Here is a 17,839-nt window from a genome sequence, read left to right on the forward strand (position 1 = left end):
GCTGTTGCACAGCTTTATGTACATCATTAGAACATTTAGATCTTTCCCCATGTTACACTGTAATAATCTGTTTACTTTTCTGTCTTTTCAGTTAGACAGGGCTTCTTGAGGGCAGGGATCGTGTGTGTTTGATTTCTCCTTTCATTCAACTAATACTTATTGAGTGTTTACTTAGGAGCCAAGCACTATTCCAGGAACTGGGGATACAGCAGTGAACAAGACAAACAAAAATTCTTCCCCTCAAGGGGCTTGCATTCTAGTGGAAGGAAGGAAACAGTAAACGTAGTAGTAGATAAATTATGTAGCATGGTATAAGATGATGAGTGTTAAAGGGAAAAATAAAGCAGAATGAAAGGTAGATTGCTGGTGGAGGAAAAGGATTTGCAATTTTAGATGAAGTGGTCAGAGAAGGTCTCACTGAGTAGTGTTGTTCACTTGAAGAAGTGGAAGACTCAAAAGAGGTGAAGGAGCAAGCCATGTGGATGCCTGAGGGGCAGGTTGTTCAGACAGAGGGAAAAGCCAGTCCTCTTGGTGGATGCTTGATCATATAGGAGGATGAATGGGTGCTTAAGGGCATCCAACTCATAGTCTCCTGGCCTTCTCTCCTTAGGCCTGTCCTCTCAGTCCCCAGGTGCCATGAGGAAGCCTCGTCGGAAGTCCCGGCAGAATGCCGAGGGCCGGCGCTCCCCGTCCCCCTACAGTCTGAAGTGCTCACCCACCCGGGAGACCCTAACATATGCCCAGGCCCAGCGGATTGTCGAGGTAGACATTGATGGACGCCTGCATCGTATCAGCATCTATGACCCACTCAAAATCATCACTGAGGATGAGCTAACTGCCCAGGATATCACCGAATGCAATAGTAACAAGGAAAACAGTGAACAGCCTCAGTTCCCTGGCAAGTCCAAGAAACCCTCATCCAAGGGCAAAAAGAAGGAATCCTGCTCCAAGCATGCATCTGGTACTTCCTTCCACCTCCCACAGCCTAGCTTCCGGATGGTGGACTCAGGCATCCAGCCAGAAGCACCCCCGCTGCCTGCTGCCTACTATCGCTACATTGAGAAGCCACCTGAAGACCTGGATGCAGAGGTAGAGTATGACATGGATGAGGAGGACCTTGCCTGGCTGGACATGGTGAATGAAAAGCGGCGAGTAGATGGGCACAGTTTGGTGTCTGCAGACACCTTTGAGCTGTTGGTAGACCGGCTTGAGAAAGAGTCATACTTGGAGAGTCGCAGCAGTGGGGCCCAACAGTCACTCATCGATGAAGATGCTTTCTGCTGTGTGTGCCTGGATGATGAATGTCATAATAGCAACGTTATTCTCTTCTGTGACATCTGCAACCTGGCAGTACACCAGGAGTGCTATGGCGTCCCCTACATCCCTGAGGGTCAGTGGCTATGCCGCTGCTGCCTGCAGTCTCCCTCCCGGCCTGTGGATTGCGTCCTTTGCCCTAATAAGGGTGGCGCCTTCAAACAGACCAGTGATGGGCACTGGGCCCATGTGGTGTGTGCCATCTGGATCCCTGAAGTCTGCTTTGCTAACACCGTGTTCTTGGAACCTATCGAGGGCATTGACAATATCCCGCCTGCCCGCTGGAAACTAACCTGCTATATCTGCAAGCAGAAAGGGCTAGGTGCAGCCATCCAGTGCCATAAAGTGAACTGCTACACAGCATTCCACGTGACATGTGCACAGCGGGCTGGGCTCTTCATGAAGATTGAGCCCATGCGCGAAACCAGCCTCAATGGCACCATCTTTACAGTGCGCAAGACTGCCTACTGTGAGGCCCACTCGCCACCAAGTGCTGCCACTGCTCGGAGGAAGGGTGACTCCCCTAGAAGCATCAGTGAGACTGGCGATGAGGAAGGGCTAAAGGAGGGTGATGGAGAGGAGGAAGAAGAAGAAGAAGTGGAGGAAGAGGAACAGGAAGGCCAAGGCGGGGTAAGTGGCCCCCTCAAGGGAGTGCCCAAGAAGAACAAGATGAGTTTGAAGCAGAAGATCAAGAAAGAGCCAGAGGAAGCAGGCCTAGACACACCCTCCACTCTCCCCCTGGTCACTGTGCCACAGATACCCTCTTACAGGTAAGCATGCCCAGAAGCGCTCCTTAGGGACTCATGGTTTCTTTTTGGGTTGGTGTTGGCCCTGTGCCAGGCCTTCCCTAAACACAGTTGGACACGATTCTCTTCCCCAAATTTAAACTTTTTTTTTTGACCCCAGGCTCACCTGGCCTGGTTTGTGGTTTTGATTGTGCCCTCAGAGTAATGTATTTCCTTTAGTTCAAAGTGAAATAAAACACTTAAGTTACTTAGAAACTCAGGTGACAGGATATCTTAGACAGTATTTTTCAATAGGGGCTCTAAGTGACATTTTGGACAGGATAATTCTTCATTATTAGAACTGTCCTGTATGTTTCTAGATGTTTAGGATCCCTGGTCTTTGTAAATGCCATTTGCATCCTCTCCCCCATTGCCTGGTCTTTGTGACAACCTCAAACACTCCTCACACATGTTTTCAAAAACACTTGGGGAGGGTAGAACTAATTACCCAGTGAAGAACCACTGTTTCAGAGGATTGGCATGGCCATCTGCTGTCCAGCAACTTCTGTCCTGGGTATGAGGCGGTGGTGGTGTGGAGAGAACATGGTATTCCTCCTCTTGAAGCTTTAGATTTAGGGATAAGAGGATCATTCAGTTCAGCTGTGTAGCTAAGCTCTGTGGACCCCCATTGAGTCTGTGGAGAGCCCATGGTACCTGTTTTAAAATATCAGAGAGGCATCTGGAGCCATTGGAGGGATGGGAGCTTAGCAGAGAAGCAATAGAATAGGGAAGATTTCCTAGCAGAGGCTTATCTTGGGTGGTGTTCATTAAACAGTATACACTGTTAGAGCAGGAAGGAGTCTTGGAGATTGTTCATCTGATGTAGTCCTTGCACCTTCTCCCACACCCCCAGATGAAGAAACTGCGAACACGGGAGGTAAAGTTGTTCACTCCTTTATTCATTCAATGATTTATTTTATTGAGCACTTAATACATGCCATGTCCTGTTCTAAGGGATGGAACCAGGTGGAAAGTGACAGACCCTATACCACAAGAGCTGGGTCTCATGATGCCTCTAGGTTGCATTCCTGTAGTCCATTTCTCTTGATGAGAAGCGTAGAGAGAAAGGAGTGCTGGGGAAAGAGTTGTATGAGAGCTATGAATAGGCAACCAGACTTGCCAGGCTGGGAAGAAGATATAAGTGCAAGATCGGAAGGGGGAGGCTCTTAATGCCAGCTATTACCCAAGTTAGAATTTCAGTGACTCTGAATGTGTTTTCTAGTCACAGAGCTGTTCTAGGTTATTCTTTTTCCTGAGGTAAGTGGGTGGATGCTTAGTTCCCATCTGTAGGGAGGTTTTACCCTGAGGCTAGAATATTTGGTTGACATGTAGGTTGTTCTAGATGCCTCTTGCTGGGGCCAGCAGAGCTTGCTGACTAAGAACCAGACCGACATTTGAAACCCATTTCTATCACTTAGTACCTGTGTGACCTTTGGCAAGTTGTTTAACTGTGCTAAGCCTTAGTTTATTTGTAAATGAACCCACCACATAGAGCTGTTGTGAGAAATAAATGAGATAATATAAGTAAAGCACTTAGCACAGTGTCTGGCAAATAGTAAGTGCTCAATAAATGGTGGCTGCTGCTGCTGCTGCTGCTATTTTATTATTACTATTCTTTTCCCTACCTGCACAAATGCTGTTGGGATCCTCCATGGCCAAGAGGTTGTAGACGGAGGGTGCTGCCTACATCTGGGCAGGTGTGCTTGGCATGGACATTGGTCGGGATCTCTCCTTTGGGGAAAGGCCTAGTTCTTGATTTTATAAGCTTGGCTTTGGGGCAGGAATATCTAACTGTGGAGAGGAGCAAGGCCTAGGTGAGCAATGTCCTGCCCAACATACCCATCCTTCTAAGGTTTCAGCTTATTTAGCTGTGCTTATCTTTGTGTCAATGGAGTGGCATGAAGAGAAAAAAGGAGAGGAAACATCACAGGAGCACTGAGGCCTTGCTTACCCTGTGGATAACCAGTCTGGGGATGTACCATGGTATAGCAGAGAGATCGTGGATTCAGGTCCAACCCAGATCCACCATCTTATTAGCTGCATTAGTTACTTTGACAGTTTATTCAGCTTCTGTTCCTATGCTGCCTTTCCATCTTTTGTGACATGGTGATAATGATACCCACCTTGCAATATGGATATTAAAGACATATTATAGGCTTGCATTAGTTCCTCTCCTATCCCTTTTCCTCCCCCAAGGAGTTACTGGCTTAAACCCTAACCTTAAGACTTTTGAGTAGTTTAGCCAGCTGCATTTTCACATTTCCCATCCTCTTACATCTTTAGATCCATTTTTTTTTTCATTTGGTTCAAAATTAAACAACATTTTTAGGCTGCTGAGGTTTATACCATGAAAAACCAGAGGTCAAACAACTCTAAGGGGTTGCATTGGGCTCAGCCTGGTTGTGGGCTACTCCCTGGTTTGATGGGACCCTCAGCCGCAGAAGGCAGGAAATAGTGGCCACATTAACCATAGCTTACCCAAGTTCCTGTTCCCTTTCACTGCTTTTATAAGAGGAGGGTGGGGGTATTGAGGCATAGGCTTGTTTCTCAGTCCATACCTGGAACGAAGAAGTCTAGGACCATAGGAAACGGGGTTCTGGGAGAGGATTCTTTTGGAGGATTAGGACTGCAAGGCAAGAGGTGGAAAAGCAAATGAAATACCTCATGCTGAATCTGAGCTGCTTAACTTTACTGTCCTTTTCAAGCTTTTCTCTGAGGTGAGGTATTTGGCCATTTTATTCTGTCTTCCTGTATAAGGTTCAGAAATGAACCAGGGTCTGGATAGGATGCATGGGCTATAATTTGGGCTGCCTACTGACCCTGTCTTTCACTTCCATGTGCCTCTACTCAAGGTTGAACAAGATCTGTAGTGGTCTCTCCTTTCAGAGGAAAAACCAGTTTATGCAGCGGCTTCACAACTATTGGCTGTTGAAGCGGCAGGCACGGAATGGTGTCCCTCTTATCCGGCGCCTGCACTCCCATCTGCAGTCCCAAAGAAACGCTGAGCAGGTAGGTGCAGTGGTGATTTGAGACTAGTAGAGGGAGGTGGAGAGTGAAGGAAAAGGAATGGTGGTTGGGGTGGGGCTGGCATCCCTCCTTGATCCCTCCATGGAGCCTTTGCCTACCTGTCTGGGTGGCCCATCCCAGGAACAACCCCCAGCGCTACAGAGATCTTCAAGCAACTCCTTCTGAATGGATGAGGCTTGACTTTGTAGAGAATTCTAGGGGAGAGTGGAGAGCACGCCCAGCTTTCCATGTATGTGGGGGAAATCCTCTAGATGTGGCAGAAAGCAAGAAGTAGGCTGAATGAGAGCCAGGGTGGCCACATTGTGTTAATTAGGAAAAGGCGCCCTTTCCTCAAGACATTATGCTGCCATCTGCCAAAAAATGTTTCATAGTAAATACACAAATTTACAATCTAAGTTGTAGCACACAGCCTGTCCAATTGCGGTGGCTGTTAGCCATTAGCAACTGGAGTTTGCTGCATGTTTAATGTTTTCTGCTCCTAATTTCCCTTATTTGAGCTATTTAGTTCTTTCTCCCCCTTTACCTGTTCTATTCCTTCTGCCTTTAAGTGTTCCCACACTGCTGCTCCAGAGATGAAGCAAAGGTTTATGTGAGTCTGGTGCCTTCTGCATTCTGTCTGATCTCACTTTTGCCTTTTGTAACTAAACTCCTGAAGTATAAGCCTGAATCTGGCCCCCCTTGAACCTTTTGGTCCACTTGCTTCACTGAAGCCTCCCCTAAAACATCAGCTACCTTGTCCCAGGAAGTGTTTCCTTATATTCTCACCTGATTAATCATTGGGCTGCATTTGACACTACAAATCACTTTGTCTAAGAGGTTCTCTGTGATACCATTTCCTGCTGCTTCTACCTCTCTGACTGTACCCTATGCTGATCCCACTTCTTGCTCTTTAATGGTAACATTCCCAGTGGCTCTGTTATCTGCTTGTTTGCTTGGAGAACATGTCCACTCTCATAATTGACAATAACTGTATAATAGCAGCTCCAGGCTTTTTGTCTTGTCCTCATCCCTTTTTTCTGCCATCAGTCCCTCAGGGACGTTTCCATGTGGATGTGGTTAACTTATAACTCAAATATTGGACATTAATTATCTTTTTTCTCTCAGTAAATTATTTTCCCATCATTATGGCTCTCCCCTCCCTCCTGACTCATATCAAGAGTTCCCCACCTTGGAGTTACTTTTGACTCTTTACTCCCTAATGGGCCACTGTTGTTCATCCGTTAAGCTGCTTTGGGGGCTTTTTCAACATGGTTTTTTGTCTTCATTCTGCAGCTCTCCTGCTCATCCATGCCCTCTTAATCTCAGCAATAGCTTTCTAGGTGATCTCTAGCCTCTAATTCTTTCTTTGCTCTACAACTGGTAGTTTCTTATTCACATGCTGTTGGGATCCTCCATGGCCAAGAGGTTGTAGAGGGAGGGTGCTGCCGACATCTGGCAGGTGTGCTTGGCAGGGACATTGGTGGGGATCTGTCCTTTGGGGAAAGGCCTACTTCTTGATTTTATAAGCTTGGTTTTGGGGCAGGAATGTCTGACTATGGAGAGGAGCAAGGCCTAGGTGAGCAATGTCCTGCTCTTCCATTCTCTGACTTCCTCTTCCAGAGTATACTCCTCTTTCTAGGCAGGCGAAGTTAAGGCTCTTTTGCCTTACATTTGAAGCTTCTTCTTAGCTGTATCCTTGGCTTTTGTAGTTCTCCAGCATCTCTGTTCTGGCCAGCCTGTTTTGCTTACTAAGCAAAGAATCACTAATTCTGCCTCTACATTTCTACCCCTTTCATCCCTTTGGTTCCAGGAGAGACCTTCCTTACTACTTTGTCCATCCATGTCTGTCACCTACCTATATGTAAAACTCTAGTAAGATTCTTCACCAGGAAGCTTCTCTGATCTAACCTCCACCTACTCAGATCTTCTATTTTGTATCCTCTTAGCATTTATATTATTAGTTTTTATTATCTTTATGCTAATAGGCCCTTGTGCTTCAAGCTCTAGGTCTCTTCCCTTCCCCTGACTCCAACTGTAATCTTTTCTAGGGCAGGAATCATAATTTGTTTGTTGTTGTTTTACCAAAGTATGTTCAAGCTTATAGTAAGAACCTCACTTTGTTTTCTAGCCAAGTGAAAGCTCTAGGGTGAAATTCTTTTCACCCCTGAGGTCAGTTTTCTTATGAAATTCTTTCTGACCCAAAGGGCCATAGCTGCTCTCTGGTATACCTGGGGGTAGGGGGAAGTAGTCCCAGATCCTACTCCAGCAAAGGTTATTGCTTTATAATGAAGAAACAGTGCTATAATACTGGGGCAGCTCAGGAAGAAGGCATGGGGTAGAGAAGGGTGGAAGGGCTCTTGGAACTGTGGGTCAAGGAAGGGGACAAGACTTTTACCTGCTGCAGCCCCAGGAGGTGTGAACAGGGAGAGGACTTTTGCAAGAAGGAGGTTCCTAGTCCCTCTTCTCTTCCTTCCTTCAGCGAGAGCAAGATGAGAAGACAAGTGCAGTGAAGGAAGAGCTGAAGTATTGGCAGAAGCTCCGGCATGACTTGGAGCGGGCACGGCTGCTGATTGAGCTGATTCGGAAGAGAGAGAAGCTCAAACGGGAGCAGGTAAGGAGGAGCCCCCAGCCCTAGAGCCCTAGTTCAAGGTCACTTTCTCCCACTATTAGTCTAGTATTGGGAAATCTGGGAGCCCCTGCCTTTTGTTAGCTTTCTTTCTCCCCTCCCTACCCAGGATTGTAGGCTCCAAGAGCTGCCTACTTTGTATTAGCTGTGGTGCTACTGATGGTTTCTATATTTTGGGTTTCAGCTCCCGGTGGTCTCAAGCATAAGCTTAATATCATATGCCTGGGCCCGTCCCTGGAATTTCTGATTCAGGAAGTCTCAGAGGGAGCCTGGCCTTGAGGATCTTGGAAAGCTTCTTAGGCCATTCTAATGGGCATCATCAGTTGAAAGCCTCTGGCCTGGGAACTTCTGAGGGTTCCCACTTGACCCTTAAACACTTATGGTCTTGAATCATTTAAATTTTCTATTTATCCTCCGTTCTAGGAGATTTTAAGCCCCTGAGCATAGGAAATGTTGAGGTAGGTAGTGTAACATAGTGGTTTAGGAACACGAGCTATGGCCCAGACTTCCTGGGTTTAAATCCTGCCTCTTCTACTTACTACCTGTGTGACATTAAGCAAGTTCTTTAATCGCTTAATACATCGGTTTTCTCACCTGGAATATGGGGGTAATTATAGAGCCTACAACCTAAGGTTGTTTTGAGGATTAGAAGGCTTAGTCTATGTAAAGAATTTAGAACAGTGCCTGGCACATAGTGACAGAGAAGTGTCAGCTGCTGTCATTATTATTATCATCATCAATTTTTTGCTTCCCTGCAGTGTCTACTGCACATGGCAGAGAGCAAATACTATTTTTTTTTTTTTTTGAGACGGAGTCTCGCTCTGCCGCCCAGGCTGGAGTACAGTGGCTGGATCTCAGCTCACTGCAAGCTCCGCCTCCCGGCTTTACGCCATTCTCCTGCCTCAGCCTCCCGAGTCGCTGGGACTACAGGCGCCCGCCACCTCTCCCGGCTAGGTTTTTTTTTGTACTTTTTAGTAGAGACGGTGTTTCACCGTATTAGCCAGGATCGTCTCGATCTCCTGACCTCGTGATCCGCCCATCTCGGCCTCCCAAAGTGCTGGGATTACAGGCTTGAGCCACCGTGCCCAGCGCAAATACTATTAATTGAGTAGATGAAAAGCCAAAACTGTTCTCTCTGGGCTAGGAATAGCAGCTGTCACTCACATGCTTCAGAGGCCCGGGTTAAAGATGTTCCTTTCTTGCCGGACACAGTGGCTCATGCCTGTAATCCGAGCACTTAGGGAAGTAGAGGCAGGAGGATAGGTTGAGTCCAGGAGTTTGAGACGAACCTGGGCAACAAGCAAGACCTGTTCTCCATAAAAAGGGGGGGAAAAAACGATGTTTCTTTCTCTTTCTCCAAATTCTAATTCATTGTTCAGCCTTAGCACAACTCCTTTTCTAGCAGGCCAGTAGCCTGAGTTTCCACCTCATAGCCTGGGCAGCTTATGCCATATTTACCATGGATGGCCATGGAGGACATCTCAGGACCTTCTTCAAGGGTTCAAAATGTCTGTGCTATCCCAGGCATGATCCCACAGCTGAACTTCTTATCTCATCTCTGGTTCAGAGAAATGAGAGAGAGAAGAAGGCCCTGGTCCTGAGGAAGTAGGCAGGCCTGTTTTAATATAGCCAAAAGGTGGGAATTTTCTATTGTCTTAATTTGTGGCCTCCCAACTTTTCACATTAGGGCATATGTAGAAAATAGCATTTGTATAGCATACTACTGTAAATATATGAAGCTGCTTGCCACTTGCGGGGGCAAGCCTGGAGGCCCTGGTGACCCCATGCTGACCCAGATGCTCCAAGGGCTGATGGAATCAGTATCTCAGCACACTGAATGGGAAATTCTGGTTCAAGCACATTTTACATCATCGTGTCCCTTGGACTAGTCAGACTTGGGTTCAAATCCTATCACTATTCTTTTCTAGCCAGATAACCTTAGACTAATAACTCTTGCATCATGCTCTCTCTAATCCTCAGATTCCATATATATATATTTTTAATTTGTATTTTTTTTCTTTGAGTCCTTAGTGATCCTTGTTCTGATCTATATTTGTAAAATGGGGATAATAATTTTTGTTTCAGGGTTATCGTGATGATTAATAGAGGTAATACAAGTATAGAGTTAGTGTGGCATAATGGTCAAGAGCACTTACTGTGGAACCACTGTCTGGTACTAAATTCCAACTCCGTTCCTTATTAGCTATGACTTTAGGCCCGTTATTTAGTCATTCTGTGCCTTAGTTTCCTCTTTGTAAAATACCTCATCTGTTCCTACCTCATATACTCATTTATTTTACATAAAATGCTTAGAACATTACCTGGCATTTAGTAAGGGCTATATTAAGTAAGTAAGTAAGTGTTAATTATTGTAATTGTAATGATAATTATTATTGCTACTGTAAATTTTAGTATGGTGTTTGGTACATACGAAACAATCATAAGATAGTAGCTGTTGATATCATTATTCCTAGGCTGACGGTTGGGTGATAGCTCCTAATACTGGTCAGCTTAATATTCTATGAAAATTTGTTGTACATGATTGGTAAAAGTCAAGCTATCACGAAAAAGTTTCAGCACAGTTTTGCAGGGGATGTCCTGATCTGATCTCACCCCACCTTCCCCACAGGTCAAAGTCCAACAGGCTGCCATGGAGCTGGAGTTGATGCCATTCAATGTTCTGTTGAGGACAACACTGGACCTGCTGCAGGAGAAGGATCCTGCACACATCTTCGCAGAACCAGTCAACTTGAGTGAGGCAAGTTCCCCCACTTTCCAAGTAGTAAATTCTTCCTGAACTGGAACAGGGTCTGAGTAGGGTAGGAAGGAGTTGGGCCACAGGGTGTACAAAACCAGGGGTAGGAGGGTGGGTCTGGCGAAGCTAGTAGACTTGCCCTTGATGAGGGGTCAGCAGGCCAGGGTGGGCCAGGACCATAGGACTCTGAGTTAGCCTGGCTTGGCCAAATCAGAAACTGAGGAGGCCAAGAGTATTGGTGAAGGGTGTGCCTGTTTGGCTAGTAAATGGTTGTTGTAATTGTACAGGTTTTATATGTTTAGGTTCCAGATTACCTGGAATTCATATCCAAGCCAATGGATTTTTCTACTATGAGGCGGAAGCTGGAGTCCCACCTGTACCGCACCTTGGAGGAGTTTGAGGAGGACTTTAACCTTATAGTTACCAACTGCATGAAGTATAATGCTAAAGACACAATTTTCCACCGAGCAGCTGTCCGCCTGCGGGACCTGGGAGGGGCCATCCTACGGCATGCCCGGCGGCAGGCAGAGAACATCGGCTATGACCCCGAGAGGGGCACTCACCTGCCCGAGTCACCCAAATTGGAAGACTTTTACCGCTTCTCCTGGGAAGACGGTGAGAGGCCTGGATGGGTGGGGAGGAGAGGGGCCAGGAGGAGGCACAGGACCAGAGTCTACAGAGTGAGGGATCAGGGTGGTCTTTGGGGCTATAGGTAGACTCCAGGAGCAAAGCTGAGGGTGAGCACAGACTGAGGTATACCTTTGTGGCTAGAATAGTTCTAAGGGTTAAAGTTTAACTAATGCACTCAGCACTTCTTAAGTGGTAGAAAAGGGGAATCAGGTACTAGTGGTCTGTTTGAAAAGCTTAAAGCCTCATCAGAGGTCTTCCTTTCTTGGATCTCCTCTGTATGGCATTGGAGCATGGGACAGGGAGAGTGCATTGCTGGTGTGTGTCTGGCTCGTTCAGAAGATTGCAGGTGGAGGACCAGAAAAATGGAATTGCCTCTGAGCCCCACACGCTGCCTGTCCCTGCTCTCTGCTTCTCGATGGCAGCAGCCAGTCACTCAGGCCAGGGTATTGCCAAGCTGCCTCATGCCTGCTCCATGGAGCCCATAATCGTGACTGTGAACTGCTTCCTGCAGACGTTTCCCAGATTCTGACCTTGTCCCTGTGGCTGCCTTCTGGGCAGTGGTGTTGCAGGGCCAAGGCCCACAGTGACGCTGCTGGAAGCTGCTGGCCCAGGCATTCCAAGAGAGAGTTTTGCATCCGAAGGATTCGGCCCCTTTCTCTTGCCCTGTGCTGGGCAGGTCCTTCAGCCCCTTCTGTCCTCCCTTCTCCCTGGCAGTGGACAACATCCTCATCCCAGAGAACCGGGCCCATTTGTCCCCAGAGGTGCAGCTGAAGGAGCTGCTGGAGAAACTGGACCTGGTGAGCGCCATGCGGTCCAGTGGGGCCCGCACCCGTCGTGTCCGCCTGCTACGCCGGGAGATCAATGCCCTTCGGCAGAAGCTGGCACAGCCGCCACCACCACAGCCACCATCACTGAACAAGACAGTATCCAATGGGGAGCTGCCAGCAGGGCCCCAGGGGGATGCAGCTGTGCTGGAGCAGGCCTTGCAGGAGGAGCCAGAAGACGATGGGGACAGAGGTGAGAGATAGTCACAGGCAGGCAGGGGGTTGGAGGGTAAAGAGAGATAAAGGCTAAGCTGAAATCTAATAATGGGGTATCCTTTCTGAGTTTAGATCTGACAGTTATGGGCAAGCAAAAGCCCTTGGAAGGGTCACATTTCCATGTATACGCAGGGATGATGTTCAAAATATTTAATAATCAATAGAGACCAAAATTTATCCATCTCAGTAAATGTTGGCTGTTGTATTGGAGTGGGCTCCCAAAGGCCTCTGATGTGGATATTTAGTTGCTGGATTGTGGGGAGTTTCCGGTGCTGCCACCCAGCAGCTGTTTTTTTTTTTTTTTTTTTTTTTTTTTTTTGAGGCGGAGTCTTGCTCTGTCGCCCAGGCTGGAGTGCAGTGGCCGGATCTCAGCTCACTGCAAGCTCCGCCTCCCGGGTTCCTGCCATTCTCCTGCCTCAGCCTCCCAAGTAGCTGGGACTACAGGCGCCTGCCACCTCGCCCGGCTAGTTTTTTGTATTTTTAGTAGAGACAGGGTTTCACTGTGTTCGCCAGGATGGTCTCGATCTCCTGACCTTGTGATCCGCCCGTCTCGGCCTCCCAAAGTGCTGGGATTACAGGCTTGAGCCACCGCGCCCGGCCCAGCAGCTGTTTATTAGCCAATTAAGTATGTCAGTATTTTGCACCTGATACAGCCGTATTGTACATACCAGTTAAATATCTGCCTACCTTGTATCATCATGTGGAGAGACTCTTAGAGCAGGTTAGGTTGGGGTGTGAGGGGATAGCAGAGAAGGAAAGACCCCGGGCTTTTGAGCCACCTCATGGTTTTTACCCCATTTGGCTGAATCTATAGGCCCATCTCAAGTAGAGAGGCCAGACTATAAAAGATAGTTGGTTTCCACAGATTTTCTTAATCTTGAGAAAAGACAAAAAAGAAGAAAAGACAGCTGGGGAAGTGATTCTCAGAAACCCAGGAACGTTATAAGCTAAGCTACTTCTCATTCTTCCCCTTCACTGGGGATGGAATTGTCTCCCTCATACCTGCCTTCGGATCTGAGCCTACAGGTTGGGAGAGCCTGTCACACACACAGTTCAAAAGGTTGGAAGTTACTTCCAATGGATAGGGGCCCCAATCGTAGGTAACAGCCCATTTTATTTTAGGTTGGCAGAGAATGGGGACATGGCTGAGAGATCATATTTGACATCAGAGGCTTTTGTGTCCATTGTAACTCCTCTGGACTCCCCATGTGACAGTCAGCATGCCACTTGTATCCCTACTTCTGGGGCTGTGGCAGTGCAGAGTTGTGCCCAGTAGGCCAACAGCATCGCCTAGAAAACTAAAAAAAAAAAAAAAAAAAAAATGTCGTAGCCTCACCTCCCATAGATTCAGTTAGGGATATCTGGGCTTTGGCCTGGAAGTCTCAATTTTTAAAAGTTTCAAGGTGGTAGGTGAGCAGACATGTTTGGCAACCACTGATTTAACTTACTTGGTCTCTGTTTTTCACATTTTTGAACTTTTTCTGCATGCTGTACTTGCTGTCATTTGGGTGATGTGAAATAAAATCGATTGACAGATGAGAAAACTCTTGAGTCCAGTGAGAATTGTAGATACCTAATCTGTCAAGCTGAGACTTACCTATTTAATTGATTAAGCATGTGACTTTCTTGGGTATAGAGCAATGGTTTGCAATCCTCACTTCATTAGACTCACCTGGTAAGCTTTAAAAAACAAATAGCCTATCGTTACAAATTTGGTTTCAGTTGGTATGGGATGGAGCCTAGGCATTGGAATTTTTAAGAAACTTCCTGTGTGATTCTTACACACAGCCAGGGTTGAGAACTACTAGTGTAGATAAAACTTATTTCTCCTGGGGATGGGTACAGTGGCTCATCGCTGTGATCCCAGCACTTTGGGAGGCAGAGGCAGGGGGATTGTTTGAGGCCAGGAGTTTGAGACCAGCCTGGGCAACATACTAAGACTCTGTTTCTACAAAAATTTTTTAAAAAAATTAGCCAGGCATGGTGGTGTGTACTTGTAGATCTAGCTACTTTGGAGGCTGAGGCAGGATCATCACTTGAGCCCAGGAGTTTGCAGTTGCAGTGCTCTGTGATCAGACCACTGCACTCCAGCCTGGTCAACAGAGCAAGATCCTGTCTCTGAAAAAAAACAAACCTAATCCTCCTTTCTCTTTGCTTTAGATCTAAAACCTTGAATGCATCTCAAGCCTTATAACAGCCCATGCTTTTGGTCCTTGGTTATCAGTGTCAGTATCTAGCCTGTAGGAGCAGACTCTTTCTAAAATGTTCAAGCAGGTTCTCTTTTTTTCTAATAGATGACTCCAAACTGCCTCCTCCACCAACCCTGGAGCCCACTGGGCCTGCACCTTCCTTGTCTGAGCAAGAATCCCCGCCGGAGCCCCCAACTCTGAAACCCATCAATGATAGCAAACCTCCAAGCCGGTTCCTAAAGCCCAGAAAGGTGGAAGAAGATGAGCTCTTGGAAAAATCACCGCTGCAGCTAGGGAGTGAGCCTTTGCAACGCTTGCTCAGTGACAATGGCATCAACAGACTATCCCTCATGACCCCTGACACCCCGGGCGGTACCCCACTTAGTGGTGTGGGTCGCCGCACATCAGTCCTCTTCAAGAAGGCCAAGAATGGGGTTAAGCTACAGAGAAGCCCAGACAGGGCCCTGGAGAATGGCGAGGACCATGGTGTGGCAGGCTCTCCTGCCTCTCCAGCCAGCATCGAGGATGAGCGCCACTCCCGGAAGCGGCCAAGGAGCGGGAGCTGTAGTGAGAGCGAAGGGGAGAGGTCCCCCCAGCAGGAGGAAGAGACAGGTGACCCTGCCTGTGACTTCTCTTGATACTTCACATCTGCTTTTCTGCTTTGCCTTGCCAATCAGCACCTTCCCCAATTGGCCATCTCTCTAATGGCCCCATTGGACAGCAATAGTAGCATTGAGGGCACCATAGCTCACAGTTGGGCCTGGCATGTGAGTAGCAGCCAGGGGAAATAGGCTTTGAGCAGGTATTTTCCAGAGAGCCAGATTGTGTCTGGGACTCTCATTGGCCCTGATGGTAAAGCAATGTTGTATAAAGTAAAATGATTCCTACCTTCATTTCAGTTCATTCATCAAATATTTGTGTCAGGCACCGTTCTAGGCATTGGTAGAAAAAATCAATGAGCAAAACAGACAAAAATCTCCTCTCTTATGGGGGAATACATTAAAAGCAAATGAGTAAACTGTATCTTGTATTAGAAGCTTTGGAGAAAGATCTAGCAGGGAAGGAATGCTAGGGTGGTCTTAGGGTGGCCAGGTCTTCTAGGGAGGTAACGTTTGAGTAAAGATCTGAAGGAATTGAAGGCATGAGCTGTTTGTATGTCTAGGGGAAGAACATTCCAAAAAGATAGACTAGAAAGTACATAGGCCATGGAGGTGGGAACATGCCTACATGTCTGAGGAACAGTGAGGGAACCAGTTTGGCTGCAGCAGAGGGGGTGGAGTGGGGTGAGGTGGTGATAGAGGTAGGTAATGGAGGTTCCACTACTAAAGAGATTTTTTTTTTTTTTTTAAGTGGAGATAGGGTTTCACCTGTTGGCCAGGCTGGTCACCTTACCCCAAGTGATTTACCTGCCTCAGCCTCCCAAAGTGATGGGATTACAGGCGTGAGCCACCGTGCCCCACCTAAAGTGTTCTTCATATACATCCAGCAAGAGCAAGAGCTAGTCATGAGTAGGTGTGGGGAAGTAATAAAATAAGTCAGACTTAATTCCAGCTCTGGAAGGTTCACAGGCCACTGGGCAAATGAGTCTCTCAAAATGTAGAGAAATCACAGTGGTGAACAGTATGTTGTTATTTGTCAGGTGAGAGGTAGCATTGCTAGAGGTGTTCAGGGAATTTGAGCTGTAGGAGTTGGCCTGAGCTGGCCCTGTGGGATGAGGGCAGACTGGCAAGGAATGGTTATGAAGGCCTCAGGCCTGGGTGTGTGGGAACAAGGAGGAGGACAGAATCTCTGTGAGGGACAGCTTAGAGAGGGGCTTCCCAGAGCATCAGGAGCCAAGACTGGATCGGTAAGATGGTACTGAATGTGAAGGACTTTGAAGCCGGGCAGAGTACTTAGGTCTTGGTGGGTTAGGGAAGACCCACTTTCTTGGCAGGGAGGGCTGCTCTTGGCTTTTGCTCTTTGTGTCCCTCATGTACTTTTATGTGGTGACTTTGGACTGTGTGGCCAGCAGTTGCTTTTCTGTCCTCTTGCCTGACATTTTGTTTTCAACAATACCTTCCCATCTCATCTGGCCAAAACTTTTCTGTGTCAGGGGAGTAAGTTGGTATATAGAGGCAAGAGCCTAAGGCCTGGAGTTAGGCATACCTGCGCTCAAATCCCCAATTTCTTACTGGCTGTGTAACCACAGGGAAATTAGTTAACTTCTCTGAGCCTGTTTCCTTATTCCTAATAGGGGGTTTCTGATACTTACCTTGCAGGGTTCTAAGAACTAGAAATACCCTTTATAAAGCACTTGGCATATAGCAGTAGATGGTAGCAGTTACTGTCATCCTCTCAGCTGAATCAGGCTTAGCCATACAGTGCTGAGAACACTGCATTAAAAGAATGAGAGATCCTGCTATTGGGAAGTAGCTCTGTACATGAGGCCCATCCAACCTGAGGGGGCCTGTTGCTTGGAGATACTGCTAGAATCCTGTCTCTCTCTCACCATCCCAGTTGCCTGGCACTCAGGAATACTTCTACACAACCTTAGTTGAATCTCACAAAAAGAGGTGTTGATCCTTCATAAGTGAGGCACCCAAGACACAGATGGCTTCGGTGATTTAACTTGTGGTAATAATGTTAGAGGCAGAGCCAGGTCACAGGATAGACATTGTGGCTCAGACACCTGCTCTTATAGAAGGGCCTTGCCTCACAGTTTTCTAGTTAAGGTGTCTGTAATTTACAGCTTTCAAATCAGGTGCCTGGTCCATCTCTGCACACCTCTTGGCTCAGCTGTTAGAATTATAGAACTTTTAGTGTGGTTGGCAATTAGATAAAGGCCAGGCACAGTGGTTCATGCCTGTAATCCCAGCACTTTGGGAGGCTGAGGTAGAAGGATTACTTGAGCCCAGGAGCTCGAGACCAGCCTGAGCAATATGGCAAGACCTGGTTTCCACAAAGTTAAAAAGTTACCTGGGCATAGGGTGCATGCCTGTGGTCACAGCTACTCAGGAAGTTGAGGCAGGGGATCACTGGAACCCAGGCTATTGAGGCCCCAGTGAGCCTTGTTTACACCACTGCACTCCAGCCTGGGCAACAGCGAGACCCTATCTCAAAAAATAGAAAAATAAGTGTGGATAGATAGGAGAGTAGAAGCCTTCACTTCAAGGTCACATACCTGGGATGACCAAACAGCCTTCATTCGCCTCTGAAGGACTCCCCACTGTAAACAGACCTTCTCTCATATATACTGAATAGTAAGTAAGTAAGGTATTATCTTCACTTCACAAAAGGAGGGTCAAGAGACCTCAAAGAAAGAGAAAAGGAACCTGTGTTTCAGAGCCCAGCCTAGAACCCCAGGTTCTGACTCTCCCTCCCAGGAAGTTCTGGGCTGCTTTAGTTCTGCTGAAGAGTACCCCCATCCTCAATTCGGATTAGCCCTGCAAGGTATCTCAGGGTGTGGTTGACAAAGGGCCCTTATCCTTCTCTAGTCTCTCTTGACACGACCCCCA

General features: G+C 47.2%; 1 protein-coding gene across 5 annotated transcripts in view; it reads left to right on the top strand.

The window, feature by feature from the left end:
- Positions 1–17,839, top strand: part of BRPF3 (bromodomain and PHD finger containing 3) — a 36,058-nt gene that overhangs the window by 2,928 nt on the left and 15,291 nt on the right. For 4 of the 5 annotated variants that reach the window (XR_004438689.1, XR_004438688.1, XM_033216962.1 and 1 more), the window contains exons 2-8: positions 611–2,084; positions 4,952–5,108; positions 7,585–7,716; positions 10,361–10,489; positions 10,789–11,101; positions 11,831–12,133; positions 14,451–14,957. Coding sequence is in view for 3 of the 5 variants with exons in the window: in XM_033216962.1 (XP_033072853.1) it covers positions 637–2,084; positions 4,952–5,108; positions 7,585–7,716; positions 10,361–10,489; positions 10,789–11,101; positions 11,831–12,133; positions 14,451–14,957 (2,989 nt within the window). In the remaining 2 variants the exon portion in view is untranslated. The remainder of the gene's footprint in view (positions 1–610; positions 2,085–4,951; positions 5,109–7,584; positions 7,717–10,360; positions 10,490–10,788; positions 11,102–11,830; positions 12,134–14,450; positions 14,958–17,839) is intronic. The other variant, XM_033216963.1, reaches the window with a different exon arrangement.

Source organism: Trachypithecus francoisi, unplaced genomic scaffold (genome assembly GCF_009764315.1).
Source record: "Trachypithecus francoisi isolate TF-2019V2 unplaced genomic scaffold, Tfra_2.0 Lachesis_group10, whole genome shotgun sequence".
NCBI classification, from domain to species: Eukaryota; Metazoa; Chordata; class Mammalia; order Primates; family Cercopithecidae; genus Trachypithecus; species Trachypithecus francoisi.